We start from the raw sequence: 25,906 nt of genomic DNA on the forward strand, positions 1-25,906 counted from the left end.
CACAACTGTACAGAACTAAATACACACACACACACACGAGAACAAGCAGAACTGGGGAAATCTGAACTAAGATCCACGGATTGCATCAATGTCGATATCCTGGCTGTGATTCTGCACCATAGTTTTGCAAGGATGTTACCCCTGGGGAAAGCTGGGAGAGGGTTTGGGGATTTCTCTGCACTTCAAGGGAGAGTCCCTACAAAGACTGAACTCACCTGAGTAAAAGCAGCAGCAGAACACGCGTGCAGCTTCCCTGGGGGGCTTTAGGTACCTGGAAGGAGACCCTCGAGCATCTGTTCATAAGCTCCTGCCACAGGACTCAGGGGCCCAGATAGCAGCCAAAACGCTAATCACGGGACACATCTCTGCTCACTTACCTGCCACGCAGGGAGCTGGCACCTGCCCTAGGCTAATGAGTCCCACCATATCTTGGGGAATACCTATTCACAGACACGCAGTACAGTAATTATCTGGCTGAGAAATCGAGAACTTTCCTGAGGGAAAAAGAAAGAATTTGCTGGCCAGGAGCAGTGGCTCACGTCTGTAATCCCAGCACCGTGGGAGGCTGAGGCAGGAGGATCGCTTGAGCCTGGGAGGTCAAGACCAGCGTGGGCAACACAGAAAGGCCGAGTCACTACAAAAAGAAACAAATTAGCCAGGTGTGGTGCTGCATGCCTGTGGTCCCAGCTAGTCAGGAGACTGAGGTGGGAGGATCATTTGAGCCCAGGTGGCTGAGGCTGCAGTGGGCCATGACTGTACCACTGCACTCCGGCCTGGGTGACAGAACGACACCCTGTCTCAAAAAAAAAAAAAAAAAAATTGCCTACATTCCCCGACCTCCACCAACAGAAACAAAGCCGAACCTTCTGAGCTGGGGCACACTTGGGGCACTGGCACAACGGGTGACAGAATTCGGGGTCCGCTGCACTGACAGTGTCCTCCGCATCCTCCAGGTCCTCCTCTGTCCACTCCAACAGGTAACGCACCTGGTGATGGAGAGTAAGGGAAACAGGAACACATCCTCAGCGTCTTCGCATGCACAGTATCTTAAACACACACCGTCAACCGTTCCCAATCAGGGCCCACGCTTCCTTCCCCAACCCCACAGCCATTTATAACCGGCTTCTGCTCCCTCATGAAGCCTTCCTCAGTCCTTCCACTTCACAACTTATGCCAGAGATTATTTTCTTCTATCATAAAAAAGGGCAGGCAGATCGGTGCTGCCTCAGGGTGATGGCTTTAAAACTCTAGTCCTAGGGCTGGGCGCAGTGGCTTATAGGTGTAATCCCAGCATTCTGGGAGGCAGAGGCCAGAGAATCGCCTGAGCCCAGGAGTTCAAGGCTACTGTGAGCCGTGATCACACCATAGCACTCCAGCCTGGGCAACAGAGCAAAACTCTCAAAAAAATAAACCCATCCTGGTCCTAGGGCACTCAGTGAGCACCTCAGTCCCTCCTCCATTAAAAGTGGAAGATACGGGCAGGCATTGTGGCTCACACCTGTAATCCCAGCACTTCGGGAGGCCTAGGCAGGCAGATCACCTGAGGTCAGGAGTTCGAGCCCTGCCTGGCCAACATGGTGAAACCTCGTCTCTGCTAAAAATACAAAAATCAGCCGGGTGTGGTGGTGCATGCCTGTAATTCCACCTTCTCAGGAGGCTGAAGCAGGAGAATTGCTTGAACCCAGGAGGTGGAGGTTGCAGTGAGCTGAGATCATGCCACTGCACTCCTGGATGACAAAGCAAGACTCTGTCTCAAAAAAAAAAGAGGGGAAGACACAGTCCTTTCAAGGGGCCAAAGGCAAGCCAGAGGAACCTGTCCATCAGAATCTAAGGAAAGCTGTCTCCACTGTCCACTCATTTCACTGTCAGATGTACCTAATGGTTAGGACAGATGCCTTCCTTCAAGCCACGACATTCTCTCCAGGTGCCAGCCCAGGGCCGGCGGCTCCATCTTATCCAGATACCTGCTTATGACTCCTCGGAGCCCCAAGCTTCAGGCCCCCTCTCGTGGCCCAGGAATCCCAGCCAACCACAGCTTCTGCAGAGCCTCACAAACACCACTGGGCTCTGCCTTTGCCTCTCTACTTCCTCCTCTCCTCAAAACGGTGCCCTCTCTTAAAACCAGGCTGCCCTCCTTGCATACTGGCTAGTGGGCCTAGGCTCTGAGCCCACACTCTGTGCCCCGGACATGGTCTCTGGTCTTGGCAATGCCTCACCACACTCCTGGAATATGAACATCTGAAAGGCAGGGCCCACGCTCGCTATGTGCCTGTATGTTGATCTCCCTCATTACTTGTCGGGAAAACATAACATCGCCATTACCAAATATGCATTAAACACACCGCCCTCTGCACAAAATCAAAGAGTCCACATGGCCTGAAACTGAACTGGAGACAAGAAACACAGGTGGGTGGCTGCTTTAAGCTAGAACAAGCTTTTTATAATAAAAAGCACTTCTAAAGCTGGACATGGTGGCTCACACCTGTAATCCAAGCACTTTGGGAGGCCAAGGCAGGAGAATCGCTTGAGGCCCAGAGTTCATCAGACTGGGCAATATAGCGAGACCCTACCTCTACAAAAAATTTGTTTATGATTAGCCAGGCATGGCTGCGCACAACTATGGTCCCAGCTATTCAAGAGGCTGAGGCAAGAGGTTCGCTTGAGTCCAGGAGTTCAAGGCTGCAGTGAGCCATGATCACGCCACTGCACTCCAGCCTGGGTGACAGAACAAGACCCTGTCTCTAAAAAATAAAAATGAAATAAAAAGCACTTCTAAAAACTCACCATTTCTAGATCTCCATCAGCAACTGCTCTCAAAAGTTTTTCTACCTTAATAAAAGGAACAAGAATGTTAGAAAAATGATTTCAATAATAAAATAATAATAGAAATAATATAAACATTCTGAAAACCTATTGGCTTGATTTGTGGAGTTTTAACGTCTGACTTAGTATCTTTTTTTTGAGATGGAGTTTTGCTCTTATTGCTCAGGCTGGAGTGCAATGGCGTGATCTCAGCTCACCACAACCTCCGCCTCCCAGGTTCAAGCAATTCTCCTGCTTCAGCCTCCCTAGTAGCTGGGATTATAGGCATGCGCCACCACGCCCGGCTAATTTTTTTTGTATTTTTAGTAGAGACAGGGTTTCTCCATGTTGGTCAGGCTGGTCTCGAACTCCCAACCTCAGGTGATCCACCCACCTCGGCCCAAAGTGCTGGGATTACAGGCGTGAGCCACCACGCCCGGCTGATTTAGTATCCTGTAAACGTGTCCCTAAAACTGCTCAGACAGGGCATCCTAGGAAGTTGCTGGTGTGCGCAGAACCCACTGCCATTTAGGGAATATAAACTGTAACTTTATCCACGTGGAAAGGTGAGGCCATGGTTGCCTTGGAGCACAAGTTCTTCCTAAGACGCCAGCCACCCCTATGATTTAGAAAAATACACTTAGCTAAGTGCAGTGGCTCAGCCTGTAATCCCAGCACTCTGGAGGTCATCCCCAGGAGTTTGAGGTTGCAGGGAGCTATGACTGTACCACTGCACTCCAGCCTGGGTGACACAGTGAGACCCTGTCTCAAAAAAAAAAAAAAAAAAAAAAACTGAACTCAGGTCTCAATATCTGCTAGCTGAGGCACCTTGAGGGTGGACACCCCTCCCAGGGACAACAGGTCTCTGTTAGACTTTGGACCATGTCTCTTGGCTTTCTCTGCTGTGGTTTTGCACGGAGCTAAGCTTACTTGGTCCTCCAAGAGCATGTCACGGCTTGCGGGTAGTGGGACACTACGGTAGGGTCAGTGAGGGTTCAGCACCCACGGGAGGGCCATCAAAGGTGGTACATCCATTCAACAGTCCACTCCTCAGCTAAAGAATGAGGCAGATCTAGCCAGGCATGGTGGCTCACGCCTGTAATCCCAGCACTTTGGAAGGCCGAGGTGGGCGGATCACCTGAGGTCAGGAGTTCGTGACCAGCCTGGCCAACACGGCGAAACCCCATCTCTACTAAAAAAAAACCAAAAATTAGCCAGGCATGGTGGCGGGTGCCTGTAATCCCCACTACTCAGGAGACTGAGACTGGAGAATTGCTTGAACCCAGGAGGTGGAGGGTGCAGTGAGCCAAAATCACGCCACCACACTCCAGCCTGGGTGACAGAGCAAGACTCTGTCTCAAAAAAAAAAAGAATGAGGCAGATCTATTGTGCTGACACTGAACAAGCTCTAAGGTAAGTTAAATGAAACAACAACAACAACAACAACAAAACAGGCCATCAATGAGCTTCTGCAAAATGCAAGGTGGACATGTATGTGAATGTCTACATAAACTTTGCAAGAAGTCAGGAACAATGACATCAGGTTCTCAACAGAGGTGCTTATGGGGTGGGGACAGAAGGCAGAGAATGCTATGCAGATACCTTCTAAAATGATCTGAAAACAGGCAGGGCATGGTGGCTCGTGCCTGTAATCCCAGCACTTTGGGAGGCCCAGGCGGGCGGATCACTTGAGGTCAGGAGTTCGAAACCAGCCTGGCCAACACGGTGAAACTACATCTCTACTAAAAATACAAAAAAATTAGCCGGCCATGGTGGCATGCGCCTGTAATCTCAGCTAGTTGGGAGACTGCGGCAGGAGAATTGCTTGAACCCAGGAGGTGGAGGTTGCGGTGAGCCGAGATCGCGCCACTGCACTCCGGCATGGGCGACAGAGCGAGACTCCATCTCAAAAAAGTAAAAATAAAAATAAAAAAATAAAAACAAGCCAGGTGCAGTGGCTCACACCTGTAATCCCAACACTTTGGGAGGCCGCGGTGGGCGGATCACCTGAGGTCAGGAGTTCGAGACCAGCCTGGCCAACATGGTGAAACCCCATCTCTACTAAAAATACAAAAAAATTAGCCTGGTATGGTGGCACACCCCTGTAATCCCAGCTACTTGGGAGGCTGAGGCAGGAGAATTGCTTGAACCCGGGAGGCGGAGCTTGCAGTGAGCCGAGACTGCGCCACTGCACTCCAGCCTGGGCAACAGAGCGAGACTCTATCTCAAAAAAATAAAAAATCAAAATAAAATGATCTGAAATCAGCGGACCTCTACATGACCTGACTTGTCTTTTTCTTAGCCTATCCTCTCTCTAATACACAAACGCACTCTACCACACTAACTGCTGCTCAGGGACTGGTCTATGAAGGGCACACCAAAGTATACAGCACCACGAGATGCCGCTGGGCCAAGCTCGAAGGCACCGACCTTGGCCACCGCAGAGCAGCAGCGGCCCCAGCACAGGCAAGCAGGCTAAGAGGGCGGCCCTCGTCAGGCCATGGCTCTTCAGCTGGACACCACTGCCCAGGGCCACCAAGGCCTCCCCTCCCCCGCCCTCCCTCTGGAAGCCTCACCTCTCTGTAGTCCTTCTTGGTCTCCTCCTGCCTTGAGCCGGCTGACATGGAGGAGAAGCTGGAAGTGGAGGACTCTTGGCTGATGGAGTCCACGGAGCGCTGCAGGGACTGCACAGGAGGCTGCAGCCAGGGAGCCCCGACGAGAGAGAAGACAGGGCACATGGACACGTGAGGACCAGAGAAGGCGCCCTTGGTCTCCAAGGTAACCCGACCCGCTCAGCCCGGCTGACTTACCTCGGACGACTTCTGCCTCCTCTCGAAGGACAGGTGATAGGCTTCCATTACCGACAGAATCTAGGGGCACAAGGGGGATGCCAACAGTACCCAGTGAGATGGGGGTTGTCTCAGCACAGCGCCATCACCCACACACCCCACTGCCGGCCTAGCTCCTCGGAATGTCAGTGCAGTGAGCCTTAAGTCACGTGGCCCAGTCGCACCCTTGGATGGCCAGAAAAACCAAGACCCGGAGTGGGTGGGAACTTACGCACGATCACCCCAAAGTTGGGGCTTCCTCCCATCACGGCCTCTCCTGTCCCGTGGGAGGGCTCAGGGCTTCCCATGCATGGACGCAAGGGATAAGAGAAGCCAGACCCTCAAGGAGCCTGAAAGGTGACTGCATTCAGCCCCCAGGCCTGTCTGTCCACAGGCATGAGGTGCGGCCTTTCCTCCAGCACCCACAGGTCTCAAGCAGGAACAGCTCAGAGCCAAGCTGAGAAGGCAGCCTCTCCTTTCCTCTGCAGATCTCCCTCTGGAAGGGCCTTTGGTAAAAACACCACAGCAATAGAACCCTCCTCCCAAGGCGTCCCAGCAGCCCAGGCCATGGTACACTGCTCAGCCCAGTCAGCTCTGCCTGCCAGAAAGCTGCGACCTTTGCAGTATTCAGGGGGTATAGCCGGAGGCCCCTGAAGCCAGAAACAGGGATCTAACCCTTCACAAACTGTGCTTTACTGTAGATCTTACACTGTGTCCCTGCCACACACCAAAACAATAATTTAAAAAAAAAAAAGAGGGAAGCTGGGCGAGATGACCCATACCTGTAATCCCAGCACTTTGGGAGGCCAGGGCGGGCAGATCACTTGAGGTCAGGAGTTCAAGATCAGCCTGGCCAACATGATGAAACCCCATCTCTACTAAAAATACAAAAAAAAAAAAAAGTAGCTGGGCTTGGTGACGCACACCTATACCTCCCAGCTACAACGGAGGCTGAGGCAGGAGAATCGCTTGAACCCGGGAGGCAGAGATTGCAGTGAGCCAAGATCATGCCACTTCACTCCAGCCTGGGCAACAGAGTGAGACTCCGTCTCAAAAAAAAACACAAAAAAACGAAACAATAAAAAAGAAAGATGAAGGCCAGGGGCAGTAATTACACCTGTAATCTCAGCACTGTAGGAGGCCAAGGCGAGCAGATCACTTGAGGTCAGGAGTTTCAGACCAGCCTGGCCAACGTGGTGAAACTCCATCTGTATAAAAAATACAAAAATTAGCCGGGTGTGGTGGCGCATGCCTGTAGTCCCAGCTACTCCAGAGCTGAGGTGGGAGGATGGCTTGAGCCCAGGAGGCAGAGGTTGCAGTAAGCTGAGATCGCACCACTGTACTCCAGTTTGGGCAATACAGCCAAGCCTTGTCTCAAAAAAAAAAAAAGAACAGAAGTAAACTTTTGGAGGTAATGGATATGTTTATGGCATAGATGGTGGTGATGGTTTCATGGATGTCCACTTATCTCTAAACTCATCAAGTTGTATACACTGACTACGTACAGCTTTCTGTATGTATGCCAATCATGCCTCAATAAAGAGGTTTAGAGAAAACAAAAATAAAAACAAATTCAAACTGTGCTACTCCCAGAATAAGATATGAACAAACTGAAAGAACAACCTAGAAGAGCTGGAAATTATAAAAGGGAGCCAGTAAAACATCAAAAGGCAGAAAGCTGGCCAGGCGCAGTGGCTCACGCCTGTAATGCCAGCACGAGGCCAAGGCAAGAGGATCACCTGAGGCCAGAAATTTAAGACAAGCCTGGGCAACACACTAAGATCTCATCTCTATTACTTTTATAAAATCATATATTTGGGGGCTGGGCACAACGACTCATGCCTGTAATCCCAGCATTTTGGGAGGCCAAGGTGGGTGGATCACCTGAGGTCAGGAGTTCAAGACCAGCCAAGCCAACACGGTGAAACCCAATCTCTACTAAAAATACAAAAAATTAACCAGGCGTGGTGGCAGGCGCCTATAATCCCAGCTACTCGGGAGGCTGAGGCGGGAGAATCACTTGAACCTGGGAGGTGGAGACTGCAGCGAGCCAAGATTGCGCCACTGCACTCCAGCCTGGGCAACAGAGCGAGACTCTGTTTCAAAACAACAAAAAAATTAAATATTTTTGTAAAAAGGCAGAAAGGGTCTGTACAAAGGGGGCCTGTACAAAGGGGGCTCCCCTAGAGACCTGGATTGGAACAGAATCCCTCAGGGGAGCCTCAGCTTGCAGATATTCTGGACACCCATGCTAGGGTCTCCATTTCCCAGGGCCCTGTGCTCCCCACGGTAAGCGTGCCACATGCCTCTCTTACGACGCCATTCACCAGCTCTGCTGCCGGGAGACGAAAGTGCAGAGAACTGGCCTCTGTGAGCCACCCCCAATCCCCACCGACTCGCAAGAGGGGAGCACTTCACAACATGCTCCCCAAACTATGTCTCCAGAAATTACTACCAGAAAAAGGTGAGCTCATTAACAAATTATGTATGAAAGAAATCATACTCAATGATGTCCAGAACTGGCCGAGTCTCAATAAAGATTCTAGGCATTGAAGGTGAAGCACCGGGAAAAGAGAGTTCCAACACATCCTGCTCCCTCCCCAGTTCCTGCCCCTGTGGGGCCTCATTTCTACCCACTCCATTTGCCAATAAATCAATAGCACTCGGCAGCCAGAACAAACTCTGCCTGCAGCAGTTCCTGGAACAACCCTGAGAAAAACGCCCACTCAAACCAAAAATACTATAAATCAGTAAAACCCATTAATGATGACGTCCCACATGCGGCAGAAAGGGTGCAAGCCAAGTTCTGCCCTCAGGCAATAATGCACAATTTGTCTAGGAGGCCAAGACCTAAGCTACGGACATCGATCTTCTTTCAAAGTCATCTTGCCCCTCAGAGATGGGAAGAGCTACCTTTGAGTTTAATGCACACTTGAGGGGCGTCTCCTTCAGTCTGTTCTGGATCTCGGGGGATGCTCCGTTCTGCAGCAGTGTCTCTATGATGGCTTGGTAGCCCCAGCGGGCAGCAATGTGTAGAGGGGTGTCTCCTTTCTCATTGCCAATGTCAAGTCTGCACGACTCCACGTTGTAGTAAACCAGAGCCTTCACACACTGCAAAGAGATGGGGAAATGGCATTGCTCATGGATGGAGCAAGCCTCGACAAGGTCTGTGCTCTCCTCGACCTCCTCACCAAACAAATGTGCAGCAACAGACAGAACTCGGAGGTGTCACAGTATCTGATCAGGACACCTCATTCTCATTTTTTTTTTTTCTTTTTCTTTTTTGAGACAGGATCTCTCTCTGTTATCCAGGCTGCAGTGCAGTGATGCAATAATAGCTCACTGCAGCCTTGAACTCCTGGGCTTAAGCGATCCTCCCGCCTCAGCCTCCCGAGCAGCTGGGACTACAAGCATGCACCACCATGCCTGGATGTTTTTTCTTTTTAATTTTTGTTTTTTTTTTTTTTTTTGTAGAGACGGGGTCTCGCTCTGTTGCCCAGGCAGGCCTCAAACTCCTGGGCTCAAAAAATCCTCCCACGTTGACCTCCCACAGTGCTGGAATTATAGATGTGAGCCACTCAGCCAGGACACCTCATGCTTTCAAAAGGATGCAACTGCCAATCAATAAGAAGTGGCTGCAAAAACTGTGATGTCTCCATGTACAGAACAGAGTTACTACAGCAGGCCTGAGACTGCTAACCACTGAGAGGCCTGCTTGCAAGACTGCCTATCGGCCTGAAACATTCTATGGGTGCCTGGATGTGGGGAGTGTTCCCAAAATTCCCTAACTGATTAGGTGGCTCACACTGGGCCTGAATTGTTTTATACAATGTGGTTTATGCTGAACGCCCGAATTTCTTCTGGGAGTATGGCATTTTGGTACATGCTGTCCAGAAGGTGCTTACAGGACTAGCCTTCATTAACTCTTGGGGACTGAGTTCCTAATGAGCTTCCCGAGTGGACTACACTTCCTTTGTGTTGTTCCAACTCACTGCTGGAAGAACTGAGCCCATCCTGTGTGGCTCCATGAAAAGAGACCTGTTTGTTTTTTTTGTTTTTTGTTTTGAGACACAGTCTCACTCTGTCGCCTAGCCTGGAGTACAGCGGTGCAATCTCAGCTCATTGCAACCTCCGCCTCCTAGTTCAAGTGATTCTCCCACCTCAACCTCCTGAGTAGCTGGGATTATAGGTGTGTACCACCACACACAGCTAATTTTTGTTATTTTTTTGGTAGAGATGGGGTTTCACCATGTTGGCCAGGCTGGTCTTGAACTCCTGATCTCAGGCAATTTGCCGGCCTTGGTCTCCCAAAGTGCTGGGATTACAGGTGCCAGCCACTGTGCCCAGCCGAGAGAGACTGTTTGAAGCTCACCCCTGCTCTCCTCTGGACTCCACCACGTGCCTGTTCCCTTTGCTGATGTTCTGTGTCCTTCTGCTGTAACAAACCACAGCTGGGAGTACGACTATATGCTGAGTTCTGTGAGTCCTCCCAGCAAATCGCTGAGCCCAGGGGTGGTCTTGGAGACCACTGATACAACACACGATAGATCACTGCAGCTATTAAAGAATGTGCTAGATGGCCAGGCACGGTGGCTCATGCCTGTAATCCCAACACTTTGGGAGGCTGAGGCAGGCGGATCACTTGAGGTCAGGAGTTCAAGACCAGCCTGGTCAACATGGTGAAACCCCGTCTCTACTAAAAATACAAAAATTAGCTGGGTGTGGTGGTATGTGTCTGCAGTCCCAGCTACTCGGGAGGCTGAGGCAGGAGAATCGCTTGAACCCGGGAGGCAGAGGTTGCAGTGAGCCGAGATCACACCACTGCACTCCAGCCTGGGCAACAGAGCAAGACACCGTCTCAAAAAAAAAAAAAAAAAAAAAAAAAAGAATGTGCTAGATCAACAGGGACTGACCTAGAGGATTTCTGTAACGTAGAGCTAAGTTAGGAAAGCAAGTAGCATAAAAGCAGACAGGGCATGGTGTCATCTTCATACATCAACCACCTGGCCAGGCCTGAGCCCCACACACGTGTGTAAATCTATCCATATATCACTATGGAGAGAAGCCAGAGGGAGGGCACGTAGGAAAAAATAAACACATAGTGGTGAAACAGGACGTGAAAATGGAAATTACGCAATTCTTGGATATTATTATAAAAGTGAACCGGGAGTGGTGGCTCATGCCTGTATTCCCAGAACTTTGGAAGGCTGAGGTGGGAGGATTACTTGAGTTCAGGAATGTAAGACCAGCCTGGGCAACATGGCGAAACCCCTTCTCTACAAAAACATAAAAATTAGCCAGGCATGGTGGTGTGTACCCTTAGTCCCAGGGGAAGCTGAGGTGGGAGGATGGCTTGAGCCAGGAGGCTAAGGCTGCAGTGAGCCAAAATCATGCCACTGCACTCCAGCCTGGGCAACAGAACAAGACCTTGTCTCAAAAAAAATTTGTTTTTCTAATTTTAAAAAGTAAAAAATAGAGGCCAAGTGTGGTGGCTCACTCCTGTAATCCTAACACTTTGGGAGGCTGAGGTGGGCAGATCACCTGGGGCCAGGAGATCCAGACCAGCCTGGCCAACATGGTGAAACCCCAACTTTACTAAAAATACAAAAATTAGCTGGGTGTGGTGGCACACACCTGTAATCCCAGCTACTCGGGAGGCTGACGTGGGAGAATCGCTTGAACCCGGAAGGAGGAGGTTGCAGTGAGCCAAGATCCCATCACTGCACTCCAGCCTGGGTGCCAGAGTGAGGCCCTGTCTCAAAAATAAATAAATAATAAGTAAATAATAAAAATAGAAAATGTAAAAATTGAATATGTACACAAGTAAGAACCAGATGGTGGCAAGGATAAATGAAAATGATTTGACTACAGGATAAGATAATGAGTGGCTCGTTTTAAACTTTGTTATTTCAATATGGCATCTGTAATATATTAAACTTTTTTTTTTTTTTTTTTTGAGATGGAGTCTCACTGTCACCCAGGATGGAGTACAACGGTGCGATCTTGGCTCACTGCAACCTCCGCCTCCCAGGTTCAACTGATTCTCATGCCTCAGACTCCCGAGTCGCTGGGATTACAGGTGCCCGCCACCACGCCCAGCTAATTTTTGTATTTTTAGTTGAGATGGGATTTCACCATGTTGGTCAGGCTGGTCTCGAACTCCTGACCTCAGATGATCTGCCCACCTCAGCCTCCCAAAGTGCTGGGATTACAGGCGTGAGCCACCGTGCCTGGCCTAACATTCTTTCATATTAAAAAAATTTACACACCCAATGTTCCAATAATTATCGACACAAAATACATTAATGAGAAATCCCGACTTCTCTACGAGTGGGAAAGGGTGAACGCAGCCCCCCCGGGAACAGCAAGAGCCACTCACGTCCTCGTGACCGTAGGTGCAGGCCAGGTGGAGTGGCGTATTCCCATTGTTGTCCTGCACTTCCGCGCTGGCCTTGTAGTGCAGCAGCAGCAGCTGCGGAGATAAAGGAAAGCGATGAGCAGGGCACAGGCAGCTCCCTGGGAGGCCCAGCCTCCAGTCTTAGCAGGCGGAGGTCATTTGCTCCCATCTTCAATCTTATTTATGCTACTATTCAAATTAAACCAACACCCATCCTTCCTGACACTTTAGAGACTGAAGAAAAAAGTCTAAAGCCCCACCTTTTCTTCCCCCAGATGATCAGGAAGTTTTTCTTTTCAGAGAGAGGGTCTCATTCTGTCTCCCAGGCTGAAGTGCAGTGGCACGATCATTGCTCACTACAGCCTCAACCTGCTGGGCTCTGGCAAACCTCCCGCCTCAGCCTCTCAAGTTGCTGGGACTATAGGCACACACCACCATGCCCAAATAATTTAAAAAAAATTTTTTTTTGGTAGAGACAGGGTCTCCCTAGGTTGCCCCGGCTGGTCTTGAACTCCTGGACTCAAGCGATCCTCCTGCTTTGGGAGGATTACAGGCGTGAGCTACCACATCTGGCCAGGAAGTTTCAAATCTAAACCTAACGATCTTGTCCAGGAGACCCAGAAAGTCTTCCCAAGAGACCCCGGGAGTCCTTGGACTCCCTGACTACTACTGCAGCAGAGCTGGTGTGGAACGAGCGGGGCACAGCACCAGGAGACGGGGGTGCAGGGTAGCCAGCATGACCGTACAGTCACCATGCAGAACCAAGCTCACAGGAGCAAAGCGACAGCCCACCACAAAGGCACCACTGCTCACCGTCACGCTCTGGTAGCCCTTCTGACAGGCCAGGTGGAGCGGAGTGGCCCCGTGGTAGTCTGTGGCATTTACCACGGCGCCCTTGGAAACCAGGAGGTCGATGAGGGATGCCTGCCCTGCAGAGCAGAAGGACGTCACGATGGAGAAGGAAGGCGCAGAGGCCTTCCACACCTTAACTGTAAAACCACAACACTATTGCACCCTCCTAGTCCTGGGCATGAAACACACGGTAGATACTTTTTCTGCTAGAGAGGAACTACAGCTAATATTAAGTCAGGCTCTGCAGACTCCGGACACGTTGGGTGGGCCTTGGAGGCGACCCAGCGAAAGCCCACCACTCAGCAATAAAAAATAATGGAAAAGAGCCTTAGACTTCCAGAGGCTCCATGACTCATCAGTTCACAAGATGGAATATTATGCAGCCATTAAAAAATACTGACAAGTAAACATATTCTTGCATAGTGTTAAGAGAAAAACAGCACACAACAGAATATTATGAGCCCTAGAGCACCACATACTTTATGCATCCACACATCCACACAAGCATGCAGACACCCCAGACACTCATCAATCACAACGATCTCTGAGAGACAGGGATGGCCGGGGACTCTGGAGGACCTTATGTTTTCTATCTTGAATGTGCACTTCATTTTATTTATTTATTTATTTTTTTTTTGAGACAGAGTCTCACTCAGCCACCCAGGCTGGAGTGCAGTGGTGCTATCTCAGCCCACTGCAACCTCCACCTTCCAGGTTCAAGCGATTCTTCTGACTCAGCCTCCCAAGAAGCGGGGATTATAGGCGTGCGCCACCACGACAGGCTCATTTTTGTATATTTTGTAGAGACAGGGTTTCTCCATGTTGGCCAGGTTGGTCTCGAATGTCTGACCTCAAGTGATCTGCCTGCCTCGGCCTCCCAAAGTGCTGGGATTACAGGCAGGAGCCACCATGCCCAGCCAAATGTATACTTTAAAAGACAATAATAATATTTTTAAAAGGCAGGGCCACAAGAACTGCAAGCTGACGATTCTGAGACCGTTCTCATAGTTCAGATTCAAGCCTTCCCTTGCTGGGCCCCCAGCCTGGGGCAGCGTTAAGCAGTGTTTCCATGCCGTGGGAACCACGCAGGGGGGCTCACCCAGCGCAGGAGGCAGCAGGCTGGCCGTCGAGGCCTGTGGAACATTTGCTCCTCTTCTCCTTCCGGCCCTTGGAGGGTGGACCCACGATGCAGCCCCAACTGCCAACCCCCAGCCCATCAGCCAGGCCTCTCTGCTGGGTTACCTTAGGCACCATCCCTTTGCTGTGACAGCCCCTAGGGGCCAGCCCAGGACCACATACCACAGAGAGCAGCCACATGGAGAGGGGTGTGCCCCCTGTCGTCTCTGGAGAATGGAGTGACAACTGAGGGATCATTCAACCTCCTAAAATACAGAAAGAGACAGAAAACTACACAGGGGAATGGCACAGCAAAGCCTCTCCCTGACCAGGTAGATAGGCAGGTACCACGGACAGAAGGCGGCTCACAGGATGCCACCCAAGAGATGTGTGTCTCCGGCACTGTCCCAGGGCTCGCTCACCCAGCATGAGGAACAGAGGCACCTGGCCCTGGAGTCTCTCCCCCACCAACCCTTTAGGCCTCCACACCCAGCAAAATAGCCTGACAAGGATAATGGGAAACCAAAAATGTTACTAGGAAAAACTGACATTCCTCCCATCCTAAAAACCCCTTTCTGAGGCTGGGGCAGGCCCTATAACCAGCCTACCCTGGCAGCCAGCCCGCCGGTGAGCAAGTCCTTTGACAACCTCTAACCTATCTGATTCTCCAAAGGGACAGCTATTCTCATCTCCACTGTACAGCAGAGGCAGCTGGGGGGCAGGGAGGACAGTCCTTATCTGCAGTCACACAGCGCACAGTGGAGAAGGTCCAGGAGGCCTCCTGTCTCCTGCTTCCTGGCACACCGAGCCTCCACCAGCACCCTCTTACCCAGAGACAAGTTTCTCGCAGTCATCGCAGAAGCAAAGAGGATGACACATCTTTTGGACGGCATCTTTATCGTGGTCCTCTTGGCTCAGAAGTCTCTCCACTTCTTTCTGGTTACCTGATGCAATGTGCTGAAAAGTGACATCCAAGATGCTATCCACATGCAGGAATTACTCAATTATTAGGAGTAAATTTTTTGAGAGTCCTTTTTGGTTTTTTTGAGATGGAGTCTCGTCCTGTTGCCCAGGCTGGAGTGCAGTGGCGTGATCTCAGCTCGCTGCAACCTCTGCCTCCTGGGTTCAAGCCATTCTCCTGCCTCAGCCTCCCGAGTAGCTGGGATTACAAGCATCTGCCACCACACCCAGCTAATTTTTGTATTTTTAGTAGACATGGGGTTTTGCCATGTCGGCCAGGCTGGTCTCAAACTCCTGACCACAAGTGATCCACCCATCTCGGCCTCCCGAAGTGCTGGGATTACAGGCATGAGCCACCGAGCCTGGCCAAGAGTCCTTTTAGAAATGCTTATCTACGTGTTTATGGATGAAATGATTTGCTCTCTGGCATTTCCTTCGTAATCACCTTGGTGGTGGAGAAAGCAGGTGAGGAGAGATGAAACAATTGCACAATGGTGGCCTGCTCATTCTACTACTCTCTTCATTTCTGGAAATGTTAAAAGTTTTCCATAATTAAAAAAACAATAACATGCCTGGAGTGGTGGCTCACGCCTATAATCCCAGCACTTTGGGAGGCCAAGGCAGGTGGCTCATTTGAGGTCAGGAGTTCGACACTAGCCTGGCCAACATGGTAAAACCTTGTCTCTACTAAAAATACAAAACTTAGCCAGATGTGGTGGCGGACGCCTGTAATCCCAGCGACTCGGGAGGCTGAGGCAGGAGAATCGCTTGAACCTGGGAGGTGGAGGTTGCAGTGAACCAAGATGGCACCATTGCACTCCAGCCTGGATGACAGAGTGAGACTCTGTCTCAAAAAATAAAAACAAAACAAAACAAAAGTGACAAAATTCATAAAGCAATAGGAATGGCGGGCAGACAACACATCTCTGAATATCAGTGTGGATTTTGCCACCTCACTAGAAAAAACCTCAGTCCTGTTCCTCTTGTATTCTTTTTTTTTTTTTTCAGTGAATCCCTACAGGATGATAAATAACAGAACTTATTTATTTATTTTTTTTTAGAAACAAGGTCTTACTATGTTGCCCAGGCTGGAGTGCAGTGGCACGATCAGAGCTCACTGCAGCCTCAACCTCCCGGGCTCAAGTGATCCTCCCACCTTGGCCTCCCATATGGGACTACAAGTGCACACCACCATGCCCAGCTTCATCTTGTATTTTATTTATTTATTATTATTATTTTTATACTTGCTATGGACTAGGGGATCCTCTTTTATTCTAATAGAGCCTCAGCCTGCAAAGGAAAGAGAATAGCTGCAATGAACAGGAAACCCCATCAACACACAAACCTGCACAGCTTCACCTGGTACTTCCCAGACGTGCTCATTCCCCAGGACCCACTCTGGCTCCAGGTCACCTGGAAGCACAGCAGCCTCCCCCAGGGAGATCTGCCCTCGCCCAGCGCTCACGGACTGCCCTGTGGGCACCTCAGCAGCCTGCCTGTGGCCAGTGTCTGAGCAGGGAGCTGCCCCCATGTGCCAGGTGACCAGACCACCAGGAAGTCAGGCACCGTGTTCCCAACCCAGTGCACACACCCACAAACATCTGACAACAGGCTCCTTGAGCCCAGCGGAGGCATCGGCTCTGCCAGGGCTGCCAGTGGAGGGGCCACTGAGCTGGCCTGGAAGAATGAGTAGTATTTCGAGGAACTGAGAAAGCAAGAGGCCTGGCCTGTGCCCACAGTGTGCCGCCCAGCACAGCTACAGCACAGCACGCTGGGGGAGGTGGGAAAACGTGCTGGTCTCACTCTGCCACCCAGGCTGGAGTGCAACGGCACAATCATAGCTCACGGCAGCCTCCAACTCCTGGCCTCAACTGATCCTTCCACCTCAGCCTCCTGAGCAGCTAGGACTACAGGTCCCTGCCACCACACCTGGCTAATTTTTGTCTTGTTTTGTAGAGACGGGTACTCATGATGTTACCCAGGCTGGTCTCGGGCTTCTGGCCTCAAGTGATCCTCCCACTTCGGCCTCCCAAAGTGCTGGGATTACAGAAGTAAGCCACCCCACCCGACCTTGATTCCAAATTTAAAACCTCAGCATTCCTACTGCCCATTCTGAGCACAAAATGGAACTTCAGGGTTTATGCAGACCACCACCCTGATCATTTCTTTTTTCTTTTTCTTTTTTTTTTTTTTTTGAGACAGAGTCTCTCTGTCGCCCAGGCTAGAGTGCAATGAATGGCACGATCTCGGCTCACTGCAACCTCCACCTTCTGGGTTCAAATGATTCTCCTGCCTCAGCCTCTCGAATAGTGAGACTACAGGCATGCGCCACCACACCCAGCTAATTTTTGTATTTTTAGTAGAAGCGGGGGTTTCACCATGTTGGCCATACTTGGTCTTGAACTCCTGACCTCAGGTTATCACCCACCTCGGCCTCCCAAAGTGCTGTGATTACAGGCATGAGCCACCATGCCTGGCCAACCCTGATGGATTTTATAGAGACACCAAGAGATGCAGCGTTCCTCACCCACCTTTACCCACAGAGACGTCTTGGTATCTCACCTTAAACAGGCAGTCGGTGGGAGACGAAGTCATCTGAGAGAGTAAGCTCATTCTCTGCTTAAGGAACAGCCTGTCTCCAAATCCCTCAGACTCCTGCAAGGAAAAAACCAAACATACCATGAGATGTCAGTGCAGATCCTTCAAAACCCAGCGCCTCAGCAACAACCCCGGCTGTCTCTTCAGACCAGTATTGGCTGCGCCTCTCTCCCGTCTCATATGGGACCTGCTAGCTGAGATGGAGGACGGGCTGACGTCAGGCGGGGAGAAGGGCTTCCTGGAAGTGGAGGCTTTGACGGTTGCTCCGTGGGGGACGGGGATGGCGGCGGCACCCTGACTGCAGGTATATGTGGAATGTGCAATCTCCAGCGTGGAATGCAGCGCACACACACCATCGTCCTCCAGATGGAAACTCACATTGCCGTGGCCTCCCTTCCTCCTCAAGCCTCTGACCAAATGCCTGCACAGCCCAATTCCCTGCTGTCTTATCTGGGGCCTTTGGGCAGGAAAGCCACTTCACAAGCTGGTCTCGATTTCCCACTGTCAACCAGCAGGAGAGAGAGGGGTCTTGCTTTTTGGACGTGCCTATTAAATAATATGGCCACATGGCCAGGCGCGGTGGCTCACACCTATACTCCCAGCACTTTGGGAGGCTGAGGTGAACAGATCACCTGAGGTCAGGAGTTCGACACGAGCCTGGCCAACATGGTGAAACCAATCTCTACTAATAACATAAAAAATTAGCCGGGCGTGGTGGTACATGCCTGTAGTCCCAGCTACTTGGGAGGCTGAGGCAGAAGAATCACTTAAACCCAGGAGGCAGAGGTTACAGTGAGCTGAGATCACACCACTGCACTCTAGTCTGGGCAAGAGAGTGAGACTCCATCTCAAAAATAAACAAACAGGCCAGGCGTGGTGGCTCATGCCTGTAACCCCAGCACTTTGGGGGGCCGAGGCGGGTGGATCACTTGAGGTCAGGAGTTTGAGACCAGCCTGGCCAACATGGTGAAACCCCTCTCTAATAAAAATACAAAAATTAGCCGGGTGTGGTGGTGGTTGCCTATAATCCCAACTACTCAGGAGACTGAGGCAGGAGAATCACTTGAACCCGGCAGGTGGAGGTTGCGGTGAGCCAAGATTGTGCCACTACACTCCAGCCTGGGTGACAGAGCAAGACTCCATCTCAAATAAAAAGGCAAAACTCTAGATACTTTTCATAATACTTATTGAAATCATTTCTCGCAAGACAGTTCAATGCTTCCTTGAGCACCTGCAACCAAACCATGTAATGACAAATTCGCTTCCTGAAAAAGGGTCTTGGTGGGAAGTAAAGGGAATTTTTTCCAGCCAGCGGCTGTCAGAAGACTCCCCAAACCCTGACAAATTTGTGGAATAAGGATGTCTCTTCACAGCCCTCTAAGTTTTGACTTGGAGGTCCACCTAAAGATAGAGCCGACAGCACCTCTGGGGATAGGCCATTCCTGGGGTCCTCTGCCAAGCAGGGTCCTCCCAGCAGTCCCCCAGGAGGGTTAATTCAGCAAATGAATACCAGCACCTGTGAGAGGCGCTTCTGCCCCCAGCTGCTGTGTGCTATATAAAGCTCTAACAATCCACTTTACACCACAATTCACAGCTGAGCAGCTTAGGGTCACAGAAACATCACACATTGTTATCCGGGTAAATCCAGCACTCTTTCCGCAACTCTGGTTAATGATTTAGACAGTAGTGATGAAGAGAGGTAGGTCTCCCAAGACTGAATCTTCAGGGAAGAATGAGCTATTGGAAGAGATGGGGTATCAGCAAGGACTTACTAAAGAAATGGGTAAATCCTTTTTATGAGAAACCCAGTAACGTAAGGAAGGCCAGAAGCATGCAAAGCTGCAGACAAGAATGGTACAGGTTCTTTCTTGTTTATCTTTTTTTTTTTTTTTTTTTGAGATGGGGTCTTGCTCTGTCTCTCAAGCTGGACTGCAGTGGTATAATCACAGCTCACTGCAGCCTTGAACTACCAGGCTCAAGTGATCCTCCCACCTTAGCTTCCCAAGTAGCTGGGACTAAAGGTGTGCCACCATGCACAGCTAATTTTTTGTAAAGATGGCGGTCTCGCTACGTTGCCCAGGCTAGTCTCGAACTCCTGGCCTCAGGTGATCCTCCTGCCTCAGCCTCCCAAAGTGCTGGGATTACAGGCATGAGTGACCAGGCCCAACCCAGATTCTTCCAAAGTTCTCTTTTTTTTTCATTCACAAAGGTAACTCTAGAGTCATCCCAGTAATTTATTTTCAGAAAGCTGAAGTCTTCATTTATGAACATGCTTAAAGAATGTTGAGTAGGTGTGGTGGCTCATGCCTGTAATCCCAGCACTTTGGGAAGCTGAGGTGGGAGGATCACATGAGCCCAGGAGTTCAAGCCCAGCCTGGGCAAAATAGCGAGACCTCGTCTCTACAAAAAATTTAAGAATTAAAAAATTAGCCGGGTGTGGTGGCGTACACCTGTAGTCCCAGCTACCCAGGAGGCTGAGGCGGGAGGATCCCTTTGAGCGCAGGAGTTGGAGGCTGCAGTGAGCTAGGATCACACCACTGCACTCTGGGTGACAGAGTGAGATCTTGTCTCAAAAATAAAATGCTTATGGTCATTTCAAGTGTATCTTGCAGAGAAAATGTCCGTGAAACTACATTATATAAAATCAATAGTAAAATCTAACTCGATGTCCTCATATTTAGTCATTAATACTTTTCAGAAACCTCTTCTGCTGTGAGGAGATACACTTGGGATTTTTCCCTAGGAAACACCATCAATACATAGCAATGACTCTCTACATTCGTAAAGGGAACTTCATTACTTAAACCAGTGAGCAGCTAAGACAGACACCACGATACAGACAGAATCACAACAACAAGGATGCCACGATGCCTGCTCCATCAATTACAGGCCACAGTAAATATACGAGCATCTCTCAATACCTGCATTGTGGGCTTCACAGCCAGCCGTGAGGATGATGCATACCTGTCTCAAGGTTTCACCAGAACCAACCATACTCCATCCAGGAGGGCAGAATCAGGGTCCAACACCCTGACAACAAGAGGGGTGCCTTGGGCTGTGACCCTCCTTTGCCCATTCAAACTAAACACTATCCTTAGGGGCATCCTTACACCCCAGATGCAGAGACAAACAGACATGCCCAAGACATCCGAGCCTATAGAAGGAGTGGACTCAGGCTGGGCGCAGTGGCTGGTACCTGTAATCCCAGCACTTTGGGAGGCTGAGGCAGGCGGATCACTTGAGGTCAGGGGTTCAAGACGAGCCCAGTCAACATGGCAAAATCCCATCTCCACAAAAATACAAAAATTAGCCGTGCGTAGTGGTGCGTGCCTGTAGTCCCAGGTACTTGGGAGGCTGAGGCAGGAGAATCGCTTGAACCCGGGAGGTGGAAGTTGCATTAAGCCGAGATTGCAGCACTGCACTCCGGTCTGGATGACAGAGCAAGACTCAGTTTCAAAAAAAAAAAAAAAAAAGACTGGACTCAAACCCTCAAACCAACACCAGCACAAGAGAAGCAACCTCTCAAATACTATTCCCAATGTGCCTGCAATATTTTCTGAAATAAAAGGAGGTGTGAGAAGCCGACGGATACTGTTTGGTCAGCCACCTCCTTACAACCTGGCGAAGGCCTCCACAGAAAATGAGAAAGCAGAAGACAGCCATGCTATGGGGGCAGCAAGGGGATGGGAGCATCTTCGAGAGGTGGACACCTCCTTCCAGGTGACCAGAGACACCCTGGGCCCAGCAAGGCACAGCAGAGTGATTCCTCTGCAGGGCAGGAAAGCCGGCCAGGGAGTGAACTCTCAGACCAATCAGAGCGCAAGAACCAGAGGGCAGGGCAGAAACCACTGCAGGCACGGTGAGAGAAACACAGGCTCCCAGAGCCTCATAGAAAACAAGTCAAACTCACAACTCTTACTCCCCAGCCATGGAAATGAACAGAAATTCTGATGCTGCACACACTCATAGGTAGAGACACAAGAGCACACACATACACATTCTTTTTTATTTGTAGAGACATGGTCTCATTATGTTGCCCACACTGGTCTCCAACTCCTGGCCTCGGGTGATCCACCCGCCTCAGCCTCCCAGAGTGCTGGGATTATAGGCATGAGCCACTGCACCCAGCCCACATACATACTCTAGAATCTTGCTGATTTCCCCCTAAATATGGAAACAAGGCAGAAGAAAGTAACTTTTCAGAAGAGCCACAGCCAGCCACATCTGAGATGCGATGGATGACCCCCAATTTCACTGGCAGCCGAGTGGGGGAATTAAATCAGACTTTAGAGAAGAGCAGAGATTAATTCTTCATCAAGTACCTGAATACTATCAACGAGTACAGAGAGATCATGATCTAAAATTTTGGTTAAAAAGATAACTGTGTTCATTCCTTGCTACCGCCAAGTCATGTGGAGGCAGAGGCTCAGGTGTGTTCAAGATTCAGCTGCACCCGTGACCCACCGCCATAGCCAAGGAAGGCATTGTACTGCTGCACCCGTGACCCACTGCCACGGCTGAGGAAGGTCTTGCACTGCTGCACCCATGACCCACAACCGTGGCCAAGGAAGACATTGCACTGCTGCACCCATGACCCACTGCCGTGGCCGAGGAAGACATTGCTGCTGGCGGTGTAATGGACGTTAACACTGATTTACAAGGGGTGCTGAAGGACACCTTCATCCACGGTGGCCTAGCACATGGAATTCGCCAAGCTGCCAAAGCCTCAGACGAGTGCTGAGCCCATCTTGGTGTGCTTGCATCCAACTATGATGAGCCTGCATGTGCCACATTGGGGAGGCCCTAGGTGAACACCAGGTCAAACTAATTAAGATTGATGACAATGAGAAACAAAGAGAATGGGTAAGGCCTCTGTAAAACTGACAGAGAGGGGAGACCCTATGAAGAGGCTAGCTGCAGCTATGTAGCAGTTAAGGACTATAGAAAAGAATCTCAGGCCAAGGATGTCATCAAGGAGTGCTTCACATGTAAGAAATGAACGAATAAAATGCTGGCTCACATGCCTCAAAAAAAAAAAAAAAAAGATACAATTGTGTATGCACAGAAAAAAAGACAAATGCTGAAATATTAATAAGTGTCACCCCTGGCTAGTAAGCTTATGGGAAGTTTTTGTTGTCTTCACTGCCATTTTATAGACTGCAAATATTATTTGTAAGCAAATATTAGTCTTCTAATTAGGAAAAAATTAAGCTATTCTTTTGGGGAAAAAAACAGTACTCTCTCTCTCTCTCTCTCTCTCTCTATATATATATATATATATTTGAGACAGAGTCTTGCTGTGTCGCTCAGGCTAGACTGCAGTGGCGTAACCTCAGCTCACTGCAACCTCTGCCACCTGGATTAAAGCAATTCTCCTGCCTCAGCCTCCCAAGTAGCTGGGATGACAGGCACCTGCCACCACGCCCAGCTAATTCTTGTATTTTTAGTAGAGACAGGGTTTCACCATGTTGGCCAGGCTGGTCTCGAACTCCTGACCTCAGATGATCCACCTGCCTTGGCCTCCCAAAGTGCTGGGATTACAGGCGTGAGCCACTGTACCTGGCCCAGCACACAATATAATTTCAATTATGTAAAATATACATGGGTAGGAAAAAGACTGAAAATGCAAGAACGTGTTAATAATGAATGAATGTGGTGGAACTGCCTGCACCTGAGGGCGCCTGGACAGGCTGATGCTGTCTCCCAGACACTTTAGCTCATTATTTTGGGAGATTCTACATCAAAGTCTGACAAAGATGAATGTTCAGTCCTTGGCACTCTCACCTTGTAATACAGAGATCTTTTCATTTTATTGATTTCAACTTTGTGATTTCTGTATGATCACGTTTTACTCACTGGTATGTGGTAAAACAGGCCAGCAGGACAACTATGGTTCAAGATTCTCACGATTCACGTAGAAATATAATCACACCCCCCCGCCGACCCCAGCCAATGCTCAATAACAACCAAGGAAACAATGGCAAGGCCACTGAGTCCTCAAATTGCACACATTAATGGTCTCACAGATGGCAGTGGCGGCCCATCGGGAGCGGCTGCTGCAAAGATGTAAGCTGCAGTGGAGGAGGCGCGGCCAGGGTTGTGCACTCTGCAGGGCCAACAGGAGCCAGGAATAGACGGGAGCCCCCATCTCCTACTGAGTTGGCAGGGCGGGAGCCCTGCACTCCCAGGCGCAGCTGCAGCCGCCCAGCCGCAGCTCTGGATCCAGGCATCTCTGCGCTGTCAGCGGCCCAGGAAGCACCCCTGCCGCCGCAGGCTCGTAAGTGCCTGCTCCCGCTCCTCCCGACTCCTTGCACTGACTTCAATTTCAGAGCAAAGCTGAGGCCAAGCTCAGGTACTGTTGCAACCCAGCCATGTGTGCACATGCTTGGGGTGACAGTGACATGCCAGCCTCCTGATGCCTCAGACCCCTCCAAGATTTTGGGCGCTGATGAGCATAGGAGAGCAGTCGAGGTAGGGGGCTGAGGGGAGCTCAGCACAGGCCTGCAGATGCCCCTTGGCACAAACAGCCTGGGTGCACTGGCCAGCATGTTGATGGTGGCAGAAGGCAGACAGGCTCCTGGGCGGAAAGGGGCAGGTCCCCAGTGAAGCCCCACCTTCAAGACAGGGACAGCCTGAAGCCTGGGGGCCAGGCTGTCCGTTCCAAGTGGAGTCCATGGCCCAGAGTGAGAACTCATGGTGCTTTTTCCAGGCCCACCCATGGACCAATCAGCACATACTCCCTCCCTTCTGAGCCATAAAAAACCCCGGACTCTGCCAGACTCAGACAGATGTCGGGACTACCAACTGCGGGAAGGAGCTACCTACGTCAGGCCTCTTTGACTCGTCAGGACGACCTGCCTGTGGAAAGAAGCTGCCCACTGTGGGTCTCCTGAGAGCTATTCTGCCGTTCAGTGAAGCTCCTCTCTGCCTTGCTCACCCTCCACTAGTCTACGTACCTCATTCTTCCTGGACATGGTACAAGAACTCAGGACCCACCAAATGGCAGGACTGAAAGAGCTATAACATAAAGAGAGCTAAAACATGCTCCCAACTCACTACATTGCAGGTGACGAGAAGAGAGAAGAGCTCTGGCCCTTCAGGGAGCCCAACCTAGGAGTTCCCTGAGCCAGGGCTATGACACCCTCTTTGGGGCTCTGCAGTTCCTGGTGTCTCCAAGCTTCCAGGCGCCACTATGTTCCCCAGTGCCCACCGTGGAAGCGGCCTACAGTACGTCTGCTCTAGCTGCAGCCTTGCATGGAGCAGGACCCTGTACAAGCAACTTGGAGCTGCCCACCCCACCTCAGTCGGCACACCTGGTTGTGCGCAGTGGCCAGACCCTGCACTTGCTCACATACCCCCCGCCACTCCACACCTGACTCGCCCTCGGCAGGCGTGGGATCCAGGCCAGTAGCGCAAGCCGAGCACAGCCTGCCAGGCCAAGAGGGTGAAATGAGCCCAGCAGGCCCGAACAAAACTCAGGCAAAGGAGCCACCAGCCACAGAGGTTTCCTGCTGGAAAAGCGACAGTCCAGGGATCCCGTGACATCACTTCTTGACTATCAAGGTCAAAAAATCCAAATTCCCTACTTCTGGCTTCCCTTTGCACCCACATGTTTTTGGAGAAGATGGGGACTAATGAAGTAGGATATTAACAATGTAAATCCCAATGATAACCCACCAACTTTTACCACCAATTGGGGGCTTGGTGTTCTCTTCACTGAGTGATTTTCAAGACTCACAGCCCTCAAACAGCTGAGGCCCCATTCCTGGGAGGCAATTTAAGAATCCCTCCGCCCACATACCAACCCCAGCACCCTATCAAGGGAACCATGATGCCCACAAAAGAAGGCCAGGGCAGGGGTGAGATCTTACGGGGGGTTTAGCAGAGAGGCTTCCTTGCCGAATATATTCAATGGCAGCTTCGAATGAGGTCAGGCAGTATCCCAGTTCATCCTTTGCCGAGCTGCTAAACCTGAAGTTTTTGATGTAACTCAAATTTGCCATCCTAATGAAAGGAAGAAAAAAGTTATGTTGTTGTCTATCCAAGTCACACTTCTGCAAAAAAAAATATTATTGGCTTGGGCGACTGATCAAATATCTAGTCAGTCGGTTCCCTCAGGAAGCTATGACCACCGTCTCCTGGGTCTCTCTGCAGAGTGTGTGCGATTAGGAACACAAGTAAAATGACTAGCTAGTTCCCTGAAATAGTCTTTAGCAAGCTGATTACTGTAAATTGAGCTGTGGGTTCCGGGGGAGAGATTATGGGTTCTGGGGCCAGAAAGAATGGCAATCAGCTTTCTGCTCAACCACTGTCTAGACACTCATTCCAGAACAAGAAACGTAAGCTCTCTGGG

At 50.4% G+C, this 25,906-nt stretch overlaps 1 protein-coding gene across 9 annotated transcripts in view; it reads right to left on the reverse strand.

The window, feature by feature from the left end:
* Positions 1-25,906, reverse strand: part of ANKRD27 (ankyrin repeat domain 27) — a 78,388-nt gene that overhangs the window by 17,737 nt on the left and 34,745 nt on the right. For 8 of the 9 annotated variants that reach the window (XM_063719086.1, XM_054538254.2, XM_054538252.2 and 5 more), the window contains 11 exon segments: positions 25,425-25,557; positions 17,518-17,610; positions 14,825-14,952; positions 14,179-14,261; positions 12,841-12,956; positions 12,010-12,102; positions 8,544-8,741; positions 5,613-5,672; positions 5,379-5,498; positions 2,785-2,829; positions 864-986 (listed from right to left, as the gene is read on the reverse strand). In XM_063719086.1, coding sequence (XP_063575156.1) covers positions 864-986; positions 2,785-2,829; positions 5,379-5,498; positions 5,613-5,672; positions 8,544-8,741; positions 12,010-12,102; positions 12,841-12,956; positions 14,179-14,261; positions 14,825-14,952; positions 17,518-17,610; positions 25,425-25,557 — 1,192 coding nt within the window. 9 annotated transcript variants of the gene reach the window in all.

This window comes from Pongo abelii, chromosome 20 (genome assembly GCF_028885655.2).
Source record: "Pongo abelii isolate AG06213 chromosome 20, NHGRI_mPonAbe1-v2.0_pri, whole genome shotgun sequence".
Taxonomy (NCBI): domain Eukaryota; kingdom Metazoa; phylum Chordata; class Mammalia; order Primates; family Hominidae; genus Pongo; species Pongo abelii.